This window comes from Dermacentor variabilis, chromosome 9 (assembly GCF_050947875.1).
Source record: "Dermacentor variabilis isolate Ectoservices chromosome 9, ASM5094787v1, whole genome shotgun sequence".
NCBI classification, from domain to species: Eukaryota; Metazoa; Arthropoda; class Arachnida; order Ixodida; family Ixodidae; genus Dermacentor; species Dermacentor variabilis.
In genome coordinates, this window is record NC_134576.1 from 136,395,850 (window position 1) to 136,412,897 (window position 17,048).

Genomic DNA, 17,048 nt, shown 5'->3' on the forward strand with positions numbered 1-17,048 from the left:
TAAAGCTCTCAAGATAAAGAGCGCGATGTCTGCTTTCCTCACACCCTCTCAACACGACGTTTCCTCTCAGCAGGGGCGGCTCCGGTAGCAATGCCCTGTCGATATTGCTCCTTTCTTACCATTTTTTTTGTTTTATCTTCCTCAGCGCGCTTATGATAACCATAACGTCTGACACAGTGTCCTAAAACATTACGAAGGAAAAAAAGTCTGACACTGCGATCGCTCAGCCACCGTGGGAATGGTGGATAGTAATACATGAATTAGTCTGGTCTTCGTGCTAGTGGCTTTCTTTACGCGCTTTATATTTCTAAATTTCCAAGCAATCATATTGGTAGCAAAAGCATGAATGCAATAACTAATTCTCTGCGTGCATGTGTAATCATGATTGGGAATTGCCGCATTTATAACGCAATCTTTTGTCGGAAATGGTCATATTAAGTCATGAAGCGGTTTCAAGGCAGAACGGCTAACTGGGGTCCGTAACCGGGCTGATTGGTGCGGCGACATTTTAAGGCAGGTAAGGCGGAAAAAAAAAAATTAACAGCGGAAAGAAGCTATCTGTATGTCCTCCTCCTTTCCGTTGTCCGTGTTTTGTTCAGGCTTTACATGCCTTGAGAATGACGAAGTTTAGGAAAAAACCGTGTACTACTGATCGTTCGCACCGACTGAACCGCCACACTTGCCGCTCTCGTAGACACTAGCGCCGCGGTTACCTCTGGTAATTTTTGTGGGGAGCTATGATCCCGACGGCGGCCTCCGCAATTGTAACGGCGCACCTTTTCTGCGATCTCGGAGGTCACGGCCCCCACAAAGGTGCCGCATGGCGACAAAGAAGCGGTTACCGGACACGCGGGTTCTCCATTTGCTTTCCTACAGCCGCTACATGAGAGGTAGAAGATGTACTCCACAACCCCAGCATAACCCTCGGACGTCCAGGAGCTCTTGCGTGACATAATAGTTGGCGTTCGGCAACTCGGTTGTGCGAGAGCACGAGTCCTTTGCATCGGCGGTGAAAATACAGTGTGGCTCAGTTCGCTGGCCACTTCACTGTTGTGAAAGTCCGACCGACACGAAACCGGGCGAAAGATCAAAATAATGTTTTGGCTTTAAAATGAGAACGATGTTTCGGCCGTCTTGTTCATTATGGTGAACAACGCTCCCGCGTGGAGGCCGAGACGCACCTAATGATGATGACGATGCTGGTTTATTGACATTACCTTTGGAACGGGCCGATGATGAAGTCACTCAGAAAAGTTTTAAAGCGAATAGCTTTCTTTAGACTTTTTTCTACGTCCTCGTTGAGTCACGCCTACACATTCTATCATTGTTGATTTAGTTAGTAAGCGAATGTTTAGACGTTTATGCGGCCGATAAAACTACTATCCTTACTTTTTCTTTTTATACGCCGAATATGGTACCTCAAAGTCTTAGTGCGGAAACGCATAGCAGCGTTTGCGACAGCAATTCAATTAGTTCGCGCCCTCGTGCTGCCACGGTATTGGCGGCGCATTGACGGCCTGCGCATGAGGGCTTCAAAGACGCGTAGTGCGTTTGACTGCGAAAATGCCGCCGCTAAGTGGAAGCGCCGTCGCGCTCTGCTCAGTTAGCTCTGCAGGGCAGTATTCTGCCTGCCACTACCTACATGAGCACAGGCGTTCCTGCCGAGCAGCTGTATGCATACCACACCACAGTGCACGCAGCATGTCCTGCGGTTCTTTTACGTGGACCCAATGCATGCTACACAGGCGTTTTTGCACTCCGCCACATATCGAAACGTGGCAACAACTGTGGCCGGGATTTCATCCTGTGCGCCAGCGCAACGCATAGCCACTACGCCACCACAGCGAGACCCTCTATGTGTTAGGGTGTCCATACACCCTCCCATTGCAAAGGGCAAAGCAGCATCTTATATATTATAAATGAACACTACCTCACGTCAGTGTTGCGAGACGCCTGGCAGCTGCCATGGCGCTGTTGCTACTGCGTAGCAGTACTTCCTTCGCATGCTGCGTTGCGCCAACATGTCAACCCTGCATATTCAGGAGCCCGAGCACAATGCTAGATCTTGCTATCGCTTTTACTGCTTTGCCCTTCGGATGAAACTGCCCATTCTTCTTTACACGCTCAAGAAGTTTCAATTGTGAATAGGACAGCAAACCAATTACAAAAAAACTATAGCAATTATAAGTCAAACAAAATTTTTTTTGTGTGTGGGTACGTGTGAGTGCACTGTCCACGATCAGAACTAAAAGTGAACTAGTGTTGAATAGTGTTTGGGTCTTGTGGGGTCAACAAACCAAACATGTACAAATGTCACAACATCGCCATTCTACCATTAAGCACACGGCTGCTTGATTGCAACTGGTTAAAACAGGCAATCTCGTGGTTGTTTTCAGAAACTGGCTGTGTGACAGATCATCACGACTTTGGCAAAATCGAAATCACATGTGGATTTGTGAACAGCGATGCTCCCATTACAACAGGCTATACAGAGGGGTGCACACAGCATGTTTGTTCATTGAACACCCAGAGCATGGCTATGCCACAACGCCCCAAACCAGCCAGATGCCTATGCCCAAACTGCATTGGGTAATTCTGTTTAACATAGCTAGCACATAATCCTCTCACCATATAGTGCCACAGCCAGACATTATTAAAGAGCTTTAGTTGTACAGCTTCCTCATCTACAGCAAACAAGAACTGAAGCTGTGTAAATTCTGCTATCGAAAGAACCTTCTATTCAGCCAATCACTATTACAAAGCTTTAGCTGAAATGTTGCCTTATCTACAAAAAATGAACTGCACCTGCATAAATTTTGCTCTGAAAGGAATCTTTATTATTCAGTGGAAACATTTAAGTTATGTCCTATCACTGCTTTGTAGGACATTCATCATTGCACCCGATATTGGGACATTTGACAGCTGAGGTCATCAAAATTTGTATTCCACAGTCCGAGTTCAGATAGTTCTTAAGGGGTGTCAAGATTTTAGGTTTTCTTGTTGAACATTACAATAGTCTAGCCTGCTTTCAGCTTCCACATGCAATAAGTTCAATCATGTGGTCGTGCTGGCAGCCAGATGAGGATTGGTCTTTTCACTTGACCTAAAAGTGCCCACCAAGGCTCAAAAAAGCACGGGCTGGCCTGATATGCCTGCCTGCCAGACAGACAATATGTAAAGCAAGCATACATTGTTCCTGCTCACAATGTGGACAATTATGTCATGATATCACTGGAAAACAGGAGCAGAGGAAAGCTTCCCCATGTAAGCACAGTCGACAAAGACAGGACATGCCAACAGAAACATCATTTATTGGAGCACTGCAAGGCACCACAAAAGGAGAAAATGTCAAAGAAAATGAGTGCACAGCCGCTGAACCCTGCTCCATCGGCAAGCACGTGGCCAAAAGAAGCCAGGTCAACTAGACTGCACGAAGTGATGCTTGCATGGCATGCTCCTGCTGTGCAAGGTTTGGCCACAGGGTTGATAACACACCTCTCCTCAACCTCAGCACTGGCGTCAACGTGGCTTTTCTTGGTCCCCAACACCCCCTAAAACCACAGCTCTTATATTTTTCGCTGCGCCAAGCATGGCCGCTGTGTGTCAGATCGTCCCATGAAACAATGTGCATGAGGGCCATCACACACAGCACACTGCAGAGTCCCTCAGAGTGCCACCAGTGCGGTGCAATGGCAGCAGCCTCCATTGGCAGCTTGTCAGGTAAAGTACCCCAATAGCTTGTGCCCATAATGTGCACGTGCTAGGGGACACCAAGTTCCAGGAACGTCAAGGGGAGCAGCAAGGGTGCTGGGGTCACTGGGCCGAGCCAAGCCGATCCCAAAGCCAGTGGAGTGCCACCTGAGCTTGATTCTGTGCGGCTGATACTAACTCCACCGCCTGACTTTGCAATTTTTCCAGCGACCAAGGTCCCCTGCACAGTTGGTCCGACAAAAAATTACTACAGGAATAAACACCAAGAAGGCACTTGAAGTCAAGCAATTATACAGGCATTTCTCGACATTATGGCGAGATCACACTGCACAGATTGTTCTGGCCTTAGCTGCACATTGATGAACCTGACCAAAACTACACCACAAGCGCACACGGAAACCTTACAGAAGCCATTGATACCCTCTTCAGCAAAATCTCAGGAATTGACCTTTTGCTAATTTTCCCAGAATATACACAGAACTAGCATAATATTTGAAGCAAATGAGCAAGACACAAATAGACCTCATATTCGAAGTAGGCACTATAACATTACATATACCTACAAGTTTTAATCACCAAAAACTAAAATAAAAAGTAAATATTTTTTTTAATATTTAGACTATGATCACACTCCTGCCATAAAACATTTTCTTATGGACTGTCCTTTTGCCTCAGCATAAACCAGTGATAAGCAGACCTCAGTATGGATTGTATGCAACAATCAGATTTGTGACAATTTCCTACAAGGCAAACATAGTACAGCTGAACTTAGCTTTACTGAAATGAGTTTTCTGCATTACACAGACATGTCTTTATGCACTGCAACTGGGTTTCTTTTTTTTTTTAGGTTACTTCATTCATTGCAACTCTATTCACATTGTCCCCTTTCACACTGCTTCAGTGCTATTCCACAACCACTTCTTTAAAGGGACACTAAAGGCAATTATTAAGCTGAGCTAGATTGAAAGGTTATGCTTATGCAATAAGGAAGTCAAGTCTTTGTTTGTAATGAAGAAGAAAAGCTTTTGTATGCGAGAAAATGGCGAAAATAGCAAATCGGATTGGTACTACGGTACTTCTTATGTGTAGCGTCAGGACCTCAGCACAGAGAGCAGACAGCATCTCTTTTTTCTGTTTACAACAGCCTGCAGCCCAGGGCTCTGGCAGTGGAGGCTCAAATGACTGTAACTGGTAACCTTAACCCAAGCAGTGCCACAGAGTGACTCAGGTCACCTGAACACCTACACCCGCCGAGCAGTATGCTTCCTATATAGAGCTAAATAAAGAGTCTACAAAAGACATAACAATGGCATAGAGGGCAGTCACAACGATGTCAAGTCCTCTGCTTTGGCGCAGGTGGTTCAAATTGAAAAGCAGCAGCGGGACCTTTGACGGGACCTTCGACGGCAATTTCCTGGGCAAAATATTGAGATGTTGCATGAAGAAAACAATGATAGACTTCTACATGAATACCGTACCCTGTCGATCTAACTCAACCTGATACTTTCCTTTAGTGTCCCTTTAACTATGCAGCCATTGGCAGTCCAGCACATTTAGTAGGTGTATTTCATGCCTTTGTAGTCCTCAGTGGACACCAACAGACGTGAAAACCTTTGGACGTGTATGTCACACTCAAGACACAACTCACGTGAGCAAATTGTCGGTGAGCCACATGGCTGAGATGCGGGCACCATGGACCACATGCTCTAGCAGCCAGCCCCCGGCACTGCCCACCACTCTCCATGTCTCGTGTGCTGCTCCCAGCACACTTGCCATGCACACTGGGACCCAGTCATTGCCCTGCGAGTGTGTTAGCACATTGCACATCACCATTTGCAGTTGCCTACACAACACGCAAATTACTTGACAGTTAAGTACGCAACAGACTGCGGCAACCACAGCACACAAACATGTTAAAGAGGCGCTAAATGAGAGCTTTATTAGTATCAGTAAATTACTCTCCTAAAACGCCAAGAAAGCCACTTTTACTGTGAGAAGAGGCTTGGTAAGCCAGAAAAGACGCAAATACGAAAGATGAGCAGCAACGATGCCTTGCAAGCTCTCGAATCAGCTCACCGTGATGTTATGGATTTTGACCATGTCTGCTAGGGTGTAGTTCATTTTTCAATGATCAAATATACACTGCAGTGTATTCTAAAAAAGCCAAAGACTGAACTTAGCAAGTTTTAACTTTTACTGAGCCTCAACGGTGCAAATAGAAAAATAAGAAAAGAAAATTTATATCTGTGACTTAACTGCCCTACCAGTGCAAAAGTTTGGGCAAGAAATTAAAGAAAACAGTAGTAACTTTCACCCTTACTTTATCTTCTAATAATCAGCCTGTTACTGCAAAGTTAACGAAAACAAAGTTTTGAATGAACAATTTATCAGTCAAAAGTGATTTAGTGTGTGTCTATAGCGCCCATTTAATCTATGCATACCCTTGCACCATAAAATGTCAAATTCATCACCGTCAGTCTATGCATGACAATAAGTGGCTGTGTTCAGTATTGCTTCCATGCAGCATAGCACCATACTAATGAAAAAGTAGTAAAGAATCACATTGGCAGGTAATTATAAAGCACTGTTAATTGCTATCACTAGTGTAAACAGTAACATTGAAAGCCCAGTCTGCATATGTGTACACAGGTGAGCTGGTAGCGAAAACAGAAAATTTCCCTGTTACAAAACAAGACCACATAGCAAAGAAGGAAAAGAGCATTAAATAAGGAAATAAGCATGAAAAAAGAACCCGAAGTGTGTTCAGGCATCCACTTTCAGTAGCATCTTTTCTACAGATTTTCCACATCTCTTCAGCAAATCATAGAGAAAAGGTTCTGTACAATGCTACACTATATTTGACTAGTGCAAAACAGGAGATGAAAGCATGTCTGTAACAAAGCATTCCTATAATGAAGCAGCAAATTTGCCTTTCGTGCACCCTATGAGAAAGTTAATCTCTTTTCTCCATACTATCTGATTTTCTAAGGGCGGCTACAGACTAAAAGCAACGTCTGCTAATTGTGTGTTCTCATACTGTTCCTTTTAAAACCACAGCTCTTTCAGGTACGTGCATGGCATGCATCACTGAATATATGCACAAAAAGAGCAAAGCGCATACAGTGAAGCCCCTGACTTGAGTGAGTGCACAAAGTTTATTGTTAGTGCAGGCTTTATGAGGCTGGGTATTCAGCAATCTATGACTCCTTTAAGGAAGCAGGACCCTCTTTCTAAAATCTGTGCGTTACAGAACCTTCCTTCCTGGGCAAACTTCCTGGTACAACCTAAAACATCTCTTCACTACCAGTGTCAAGTATCAGTCCTGCCTTGGGAATAGCTCGACTTCCCAAATTATGATTCCTGCTGTACTCAATATGCCTAGAGCCCAGCACAGTCAAATCTCATTACAATGAGTTCGTGCATGACCGCGCTGTCGGGGACGACAGAACACAAGGTGGGGTGATGAAATTAGGAAATTCACAGGCGCAAGTTGGAATCGGTTGGAGCATGACAAGGGTAATTGGAGATCGCAGGGAGAGGCCTTCGTGCTGCAGTGGACATAAAATAGGCTGACGATGATGGTGATATAAATATTCGTTACAAGCATGTACTTATTACGTGCTGATATTGACAAGAGATATTTTAGAGTTTTGTTATTGAAGCTATTTCATTTTATCAATTATTATTATATCAAAATTTGACTGTATAATGATTCGCTGTTTTTACCTGGTGCAAAGCTTTCCTATGATCATGAATGTAGAGACTTCTCATAGCACTGTGTCCGTCATCACCAGTGCATTCATCATTGCTCCACAGTGAAGTGCTCACGATGGTCAAAGAAAACCAAATGTAATGCAATTACAATTTAACATACACATAAAAGCTGTCCATGAGATGCACATGCTCAGCTATCCAGGGAAAACACGGGGAAGGCGGGAGATGGATATTCAAGACGATGAGCAAAACGAGAACAAGGTAAAAGCAGGAGCCAATGTTTCGACAAGCGGATTTGTCTTTTTCATGGAGACATATGCTTTCCTCAGCACAGTATATATAGGTAGGGCTCTTCTAAAGGGGAGAGGGGGTAAGGTGGGTGGACTCAGCTATCACAACACAAGCTTGTGTGGCCAGTCACTGCAACGCAAACACAAGAGCAACAACAGCAGCACTCACCCAGAGTAGCAGGCTATGCGTGTGGACAAGCAGTTGCGAGCGGAGGGGTTCACTAGCCGTCCAAACCGTCACGGTCAGCTCTGCAAGCTGCTCCCATGCAGCCTCCAGGGGGGGACCGAGCCGGCGGCTCGCCTCCGCATACCACACTGGCAGCTTCTCGGCAGCCCACCTGCAAAAAGACACACGGTCATTTTCCCTTTCACAGTATGAACAGGCACGAATTGCAAAAGACTGCTAACTAGGGCTGATTAGTACATGTCACTGCTAAATAGAGTAACAGCGCAGGGGACAGGGTAAGCGCAATTCTTCACTGAATTCCTGAAGAACTCTCAACAGGGACGTCGAATATGAGAACACTAATTATTCCCTATCTAGAATGCTTGGTAGAAGGCACCTATCCAGCCACTTGAAAAATAAGCCTAATGTAAAACATTGTGAGCAACAATTAAGCAAGTGCACCCGCTAACATGATGATAAACTGACACTGAGAGCAAACAGCCAGCCGTCCACCTTTCAGCGCACTTTACTAATAGTAAGGTTCGTTACTGCGCAACACAAGACAAGGACAACAGAATGCATAAAACAATGAGACGGTGCTTTTATACCTTCTTTTGTCCTTCTCTTGTGTTGCGCTGTAACGAACCTTACTATGATTCCCAACCAAATGGCACAACTTGCCGCCTTGATGCACATTATTAAAATGCTTTGCACCTATTATTCAAGTTTGCAGCACATATTCGATTTAGAAGTGTTCCAAGTTGCATGTGACACTAGTATTTAAAATATCATTTTCAATGGTGGTCTTGCTATTCATGCGCTATCTTGGCATGCACAATTGCACACACAGCACCTGAAAAAGGTAAACTTCACAACAAACATCCTCAGCTTTCTGTGTAGTCTGGCCTCACACCAGTGTCGCTCTGCAAGACGATGGCAATACACTCACATAGAGCCCTGGTGCAAGTAGATGGCCGCCTCTTTGGAGCCCTTTTGCCAAGCCAACAGCAGGCCAGTGTCTTTAAGCAGGGCGTGTGTGCCAGAACCTGAACAGAACACACACTCACATTTTGCTGCACTCTTTTACATGCAGCCACAGTATTCACAAGCTACGGTGTCCACTTTTTCAGGATCCTTCAGTTGTGTCAGTGCTCATTCAGTCACATTAAAAAAGATGCCGTTGAGACAGTTAAAAAAATGTTTGTTTCAGCTTTCATATGACATAAAGCTTCCACATAAAAACCAAAACACCTTACTAACTTCACTAAGAAACCTCAATTCCTCCCGCCTATATCAGGTTAGTTCACAGTGAAAATTTTTGAAGTACAAAGCAAGGAACATGATTGGCAAATGTTTACAAATCCAGTATTAGCTGCCAATTACAGTCATTAATGTATATGATCTCAGCTTTGCAAAGCAATGAAATGGGTACTTCATTGAAAGGACCTTCGGAGCAATCTCATGGCATTGCACAAATAAAATTTGCATGTCTCTTTTCATTGCTTCTTTGTTGTGTGCATACCTGAGTGACTACATGACCTTCTTTTTTAAACATTTTTGCTGCATAGCTCTTTCCTTCTTCATGTATTCTTCTACGCTAATCTCTGCTCAGTTAACCAAGCCTCAGTACACATTTATTTCTACAGCAATGTCCCACAGTCAACAAAGCTTCCACGCACACTCAAGTTACGAGCAATAACTACCCCCTAAGTGTCTAGCTAGGCATTTATTCGAGATGAAAATGTTCAATTCCTGAAATCGTTACAGGAAAAAAAAAAAAGCATCTGCACCAGGTTTAAATCTTCTGCAGCCTTGCATATGAGGTCCTCTGTGAGACTACTTGTAATAAAAAGTTGGCCCTAATTGTTGTAACATGCCTCTGAAACAACAGCCATACTATCTTTCTTTTGCCCTACTACTGTCGCACTCAATATTCCATGCCACTGTTTAATGAAATATACGCATTTTGTTAAATGGACCGCCACTATATGCGATGGTTATAGGATACAATAATATGTTGTGTACGTGAAGTGAATTTTTTTACAGAAATAAACAAATGGAAAATAAATCAGAGATATTACCACAAAATGTACTGCAATTATCATCGGAGTTCAAAATGTGCTTCATGTATTGCACACTGCATTGTGATGCATTGCACCATCCAAAAACTGTTCGAATCATTTGGAGTAGCTGCACTACGGTGGCCACTCACAATTCTATCCTCTCCCTCTAAATTTTCAATAACTATACTCCTATTCCATTCGTTGCTGTTGTTTAACCTCACCACTTAAACTCACGAGTGTGCAAATGTTTTAATATTGTTTGTAAGCAGGTACTTCGCAATAGCTGTCCCAGCATTTCCATTGGCATTAAATTACAAGCAGACTTATACCCCTGTCACACGGCAAATCTAATGTCATTTACAATTAATGACATTCGCTGATTATGCCATTTGTTTGCTGTCACACAGTAAAACGTAATGACATTCATCAAAGATGACATTTACACACAAATGAATTTGCCAAACTCATTCGCATTCGTTTTGGAACCGAATGCTATCCTCAACACCACGAGTGCACTGGTGTTTCGCAAACAGTACATGCTTCTTTTTATATTTAACAAAAAATAACTATTACTTGATCAATTTTATTACCTAATTATTACTTTGACGACATTGAAGTCCATCATGCGCATAATTACAGAATATTACTCTCAATGAAGGGACTAGACAGCCATCTTAGCTTTCGCTGCAGCACTCGTGTTGGTTCACACCAGAGCATCGCCGCGGCCACTTCGATTGAGTTGACGTAAAAGCATGCGCGTATTTTCCTGAGGCACGCACCAAGAATGAGGATATTAAGAGCCTGCATGCACATCAGAACAGCGATGACATGCAACTGCCGTTCTCGTTGCATTTTATCAGATGTATTGGACACGCCCATCGCGCTTTTTGCCCTGTTGCTTGCTTTATGTTTGGCTTGACTCGACTTTGTTGACAATGTCGACAATTAGTAATTGAACACTACGTACAGTGTGAAAGGGACGATCACATATTCCACTGGAATTTAGCATATTGGAAAATAATTATTGGAGAGAGAATAAATTTTATTGTATGAAGGAACTCCGTGGGGTTAATCTCGGGTGGAATTATTGGATAAAAGTGGGTTTTAGGCTATTTTTGCGTCTTTTTTTTTTTACTATCATCATTGTGATCATTTTCAAATGACATTAGTTTTCACCATGTGACAGCGCACTGTGATAATGACAATAATTGCCACAAATATCATTTGTTGGAAATGATATTAGATCTGCCGTGTGACAGGGGTATTATTTGCAATCAAAATCATGTCAGATCTCTGGTCAAATAGTGGAGTGACAAGCATTCCAATTAACACAGCCCAGATTATAACTGCATATTTGCAACAAGAGCTATTTTATTTACTCACTATATTAAAGACTATGCAGCCACATCTACCACAGAAAACAATGTCATTGTTGCTCCAAGAGAATCAATCCTCTATACTAACAGCCAATGAAAAAACACTTACCCTCGAAGCGTCCACCGTGCTGTAGCCGGACATCCCAGAAGATGACGCCACCAACACCCAACGTAAGGGTGGCTAGTAGTAGCCGAACCCACGGGAAGCCCTGGCCACCCATCTTGCGCTCAAGTGCCTGCATACCAATCAGTGCAATTCTCAAGTAACATTGGAGCAACACTGGAGCAGCACTGGGACAACAGGGGAATACCATTTAAGCATAGCATGAAGTGCTTACTGGCAATGCCAACTAAGCTTCATCTACACTTTTGTGGAACCTTGCCAAAAATGATGTATTATATAGACCAAATAATTGGGGAAAAATTATGAGAGATCTCTACTGCTCATTGAACTTTCGATTGACCTTTCAACGTGCTCTCACACACAAGAAAAAGTTACTTATACACTAAAATACACTTATTTCCATACCAATGGATCCTTGAAACCAGTGGTGCAACACTTTGCCACCATGTACTTGAAGAATGGCATGTGTGCTAAATTCAGTCTTTCAGGTAAATCTGGACTCGCAGGCACTTTACTGGTGGCTGTATTTTGCATCTAGTATTTACGAAGAAGTGAGGACCTGGCTGTTACTGGCTCTCCACACGGGCACACAGATCAGCAGGAACGCAGCAGAATATTCAACACGTACCTCTCGACCCAGTACTACCACCAAACTGACAGAAATCTGAAAGCGAGCCTCTATATCCTGTTTGACAGTGACAACTGCTAATCACATTTCGCGGAAATTTGTCACATAAAGGAAAAAAAAACATAGTAGCTTTCTCGACACCTAATAATGACGTCACGAGCGAAAAAAGAAATCTGGTAAACAAAGTTATTCACACGGACATGAGGATAGAGGGAAGACTAAAACCCAACAGGTAATGCAAACATGCCTTGCAGAGCAGACAAAACCGACTTTTCCTGGTACAGGCACACAATGAATGTCTTTTTTTCACGCTCAAAACGGCAGAGAATGAGTCCACCAAACGTTAAAAAAAAAAGTAAAGCAAAAGGACATGGCGAAACAACGTCACAACGAAGGCTATGCGCGCACCGCTTGGCTTGCTGCCACATAACAACTGCACGGACATCACCGAGGTGCGACAGGAAAGAAACGCAGCAGAACATTTGCGTGCGCCACGGGAGTCGCATTTATATATATTATGCCCCTCACTGCTACCCTATGAAATACAAGTGCATTAAGGTGAAGCAGCACCGCGCTTTCATAGAGAACCGGCGCTATCACAGGGATCGCGTAGGCACTTAGTTCGATCGACGCAGGCAAGGGCACCGATATCGGTTGGGCGACGACGACTGCGAAAACCCGCGCCGCTGCGGCCACGAACACACCGCCAACACTGACCTTTTCTTATTTTTCTCGGGGCATGCGGCAGCTGCTTTCGGTAGTCATCGGTGCCCGGGGCTGCGACACAACTGCGGCGATCTCTGCCAACCCGGTTCTGTCGAACAATTAAACACACGCACACGCTTCGCGGAGCGCGACTTCGAACGCCTACCGCGATCAGACCCCACGGCGCCTGCTGGCCCGCTATCGACCACAGCGGTAGACCCGCAGCAGCAGCCGGCGCACGGCATCCGTCGACCCCGAAAACGCGCCGAGACGGTGCTGCCATCTGCGCGCGCTCGTTTGTTTACATTCGCAACGCCATACTCCACATCCCTTTCCGCATGGGTCCACCGGTAGTCAGTCAAGCACTGCTGGGTGCTAGTACCGTGCTACATCCAGCTTCAGAATTTACCGTATCGCCCGAACAATCTTCGCAAGCTAGCTGACTTTGACGCCACCTATCAGCGCAACATAAAACTTGTCTAACCGCAGCCACGAGGAGCATAGCCTCTGGGATTGGCATCAGACTTCTTAGTTCATTCAATCAAGGCAGGTGCCACCACAATCGGTAGACTCCGCACCCCAATATTCAAAGCGTGACCGGCGCGGAAAGCCTGTTTATGCTTTACAGGAGAGTAGATGGTTCTTTATTATACGACTAGGAGAGGAAACGAGACTTGGTGCTGCTGCGGGCTCTACGCAACCTCTCGGCCTTTCTCTACGACTGCCTCGCGCAAAAATTTCGGAGGTCACACTCAGAACTACGCGTCTCGTTCATAACTTCAGTTAAATTTGGATAAAGTTTGGATGAGTACCGTCTCGATGGGGCTGCCAACTGCCGCCGCGGAGGCGCTGGGTGTCAGCGGTATCGCAGCGTAAATGCAATGGAGGGTAAGAAAAGAGATAGCAAAACGTGAAGACCAGGAAAAGCCTCCGACAGACGGCTCGGGTCAGTGAACCTGCCCCGTCCTCGCTTCTTCGGTGCGATCCGCGTGGAGGAGAAAGCGTAAATATCAGGACGGCGAACCGATGTAGCTCGATCTACGCTTTCAGTCGCCCGTATGGTCAGCGGCGAGAAACGGTGGAAAAGAGATCAACCGTGACTAAAAGCGCGACGAAACGGTCCTGTACTTCTTCCTTATCCCCCCCCCCCTTTTTTTTTTAACGCGGGCAGCTCTTAATTGCCCGCTTCTGCGGCGAGCATCGGCATAACCGAGCGAACGAGTGCTGAGAAGAATGAAAGCGAACGCGGAACGCAGGGGTAGACGAAATAAAGGCAATAGTACTAAGTGATGTGAGGAGAAGGAAGGTGCAGCGGAACCATGAGGCGGAAAGCGGAGGGAGCCTGCGCATGCGCTCAGCTGCCGGCGGCCAAGGCATCCACAGCGGCGTGGGCTATCTCTGCGCTTCCCAGGGGTGTAGCGGTGGAGGAAAGTAGGTTGGGGAGGGCTACCTACGCTCGTCCGAGGTACGTGTGTGTGGCAGGGATCACTACTCCTGCAAAGGGCGATGGCGGGCAGCTACGAAGGCTCGATGTGAAGCTCCCTTGCGTGTTGACACTGGTGGCACTACTGCCTCGCGACGAATGGGGTTACTGTCCACTTTTGTGCAGTGAAGCCACTTCTCGTTTGTGCAGGGGCTACGTTCAAGGCCGTTCTCTTGTCAATCTTATTTATTGCTACTTTTTTGAGCGCAGCTCTTATACTCTCACAAGCTGGTTGCAGCACTGCCAAAGGTAGGAGGCATACACAAGCGATATTCTTGCCCAGCGGCACATAGTTCCGGGCGTAACTGGCTTATACTTATAAACAACAATGCATTTATTGCAACCATTACAAACCTGGGGCAAGAATACGGTCGAGGCAGGAAAGGTACAAAAATGCTTAATTTATCGTTTTAAATAAATACTCTTGGTCTTAAACAGCATAAAATTAATTTTTTGTGTGTGTTTTCACAAACTTATTTTCAAGAATGTGATAGGCTTTTGCCCCTTGTGACATGTTTTTTTTTCTTTTTCTCTTTTTTTTTTGCAAGGTGATCAACATTTGTTTTGTGCAAGTTGGTTAATCACATTGCAGCAAGAACATATGAAGCAAGGACAGAAAACACAGCGATCGGGCAGATTGAGAAGACGAGGTAGACCAGTGAGGAAGGCTTTAACGAGATGGAAGAGCAGTGACCCCTGTAAGCAGCAGGTGACCCTGCTGGACCCTACAGGAGTTATTGCTTTGAGTGAGATGAGTTAATGAATATGTGTAAAACGACTCTGCTGAAAGAAGACTTACAAAAACAAATGCTAATATAAAATAAAAGGACAGAAATATGAGTAAGCACAAACACACATGGAAGCAGGCACATATTCACACACAAAAACTAAGAAAATCTCAAATATAAACAAATGGGGGAAATAAGACTAATGCAAGACAACGCGCACACGCGTTTACAAACAGACATAGGTACAGGTATTAGGAGCAGGCTCACAAGCTGCTGTGCCTACCTTCTCGTATGTTTTGTTTTCCCTTTTTGCCGTTCTCTTAACATTGTCTTAGGAATTTTTCATAGCAACACATCACAAGAATCGAAAAGCAGCGCGGAGCCGCGTTGTGGGAAAGCATATAGAGCGTTGGCAGCACACCTTATGCGTGATTGTGTCACAGCACGCATTCTACAGCTTGCGCATGGTGGGCAGCAATCAATCGACGGTGCTATACAACGCTCAAACACTGCTGCTAGACGCTCGGCTACCTCGCTGCTGACAACAATCATTCATGCTAAATTGACCGCAACAAATCTTTGCGTTGGAGGCTGCTTTTGCAAATATTTTCTTTTGAGACACTTGTAGGTTTGTTTCATGTGTACATGCTTTTCTCATTTCTCCTGATAATGGTCTTGCTCCATGACTTCACCCCGTCTGACGAAACACACAGCGACACAGTACACGAGCACACCTGCCACTAACAGTAGGCACCAGACCTTGGCAAACTTTCCTCATCGTCAAGAAAGCAACATGGAACAAACATGCAGGATGTGTGTTTCCAGCGGTGTATCGCCGCGGGATCCTGTTTTCAGGCAAAGCGTAGTGCAGCATCAGCGATGCTAGCTGCAATGTTTCTTCACCGGATCACAGCTCAGAATAAACGCATGTGGCACAAATGGTGTAGTATTGTAAGCTCGCAGTAATATTTCCGGTATGACGGACCATCACAAACAGTTCGGGAATTCATTCTGACGAGGGGCTGACGCGACTTGGCTCAATTCGAAGTGCGGCCATCTTCTCCGTTGGCGGGATCACCGGTCATCCGGCTCATGACGTCAGTCCAGTGTGCGCGCCCATTGGTGGATGCTCGTGTGCATCCGCGTCAGAGGAGTAAACGTGACTTTTTTCTAAAATTGTACCCGACTATAGAGAGCTTTATTTTTGCTCGCTACATGATACAGTACAGCAATGCATGACATCTTTGGACTTTTGCGCATGCATGTCATATACCAAGAATTGCTGTGGCAGCTACTGCTGGTAACCGTAATAGCCACCTTAACCATAGCAACATGGCAGTGCCCATACAGCGCCGACCACCCACTTCAATCCAAATTCATGCTTGTTACTGGCTCTCCACCTTGTCAGCAAGAAACAAGTGGCAAAACCTCTTCAAAAGGACAGACTGGTGGGCTAGTTGGTATGGCATTATTTACACAGTAACGCAGAAGCGCATGGACGACGAAAGAAAAAGATGGGACACAGCGCTACATAATACGGCAAAACCCGTCATCGCTAAGTCTCATCTGAAGCTGAGGTCAGATCATTAGGTATGTATTGTCACAATTATTGAGATTGGCTGTTTGTTTTCACGCTGCTAGGGCTACAGACACTGCACCAAGCCATAAAACTGGTTTGATTTCTAGTTAGTAGATGGAACCGCAACGTTAGCATTAGTGATGCACTAACGATCCGGAATGCTTTAAAAGCCTAATTGTTCACTGCATTATTAATTTACTACCTCACTCTAGCATGGTATGTGATGACGGCAGCGAGCAAACGCCAAGTAGATGGCAAGCAGGCGCTGTGGCACAGGTGAACATTTGTGAGGGCGTTCACCTATACTACTCGCTAAGGAGGCTGCAAGGTAACTGCAGGGAAAGCGAAGCTCTGCTGTCACATGCATGCAAACGCCGCTTATGGTTAAGGCATCAAAATATTTTTTGCGTGAATCCACCAACCATGGAGCATGTAACAGGATGGCAAGCAGACGGTGAGCAGACGACACGGCGCAGATGTG

General features: G+C 45.1%; 1 protein-coding gene across 1 annotated transcript in view; it reads right to left on the reverse strand.

The window, feature by feature from the left end:
• Positions 1–3,291: 3,291 nt before the first annotated feature.
• Positions 3,292–17,048, reverse strand: part of Tmem214 (Transmembrane protein 214) — a 29,645-nt gene continuing 15,888 nt past the window's right edge. Inside the window, exons 8-12 of the mRNA XM_075669594.1 lie at positions 11,430–11,556; positions 8,831–8,927; positions 7,885–8,053; positions 5,360–5,511; positions 3,292–3,931 (exon numbers count right to left, since the gene is read on the reverse strand). Coding sequence (XP_075525709.1) covers positions 3,814–3,931; positions 5,360–5,511; positions 7,885–8,053; positions 8,831–8,927; positions 11,430–11,556 — 663 coding nt within the window. The 3' untranslated portion in view covers positions 3,292–3,813. The remainder of the gene's footprint in view (positions 3,932–5,359; positions 5,512–7,884; positions 8,054–8,830; positions 8,928–11,429; positions 11,557–17,048) is intronic.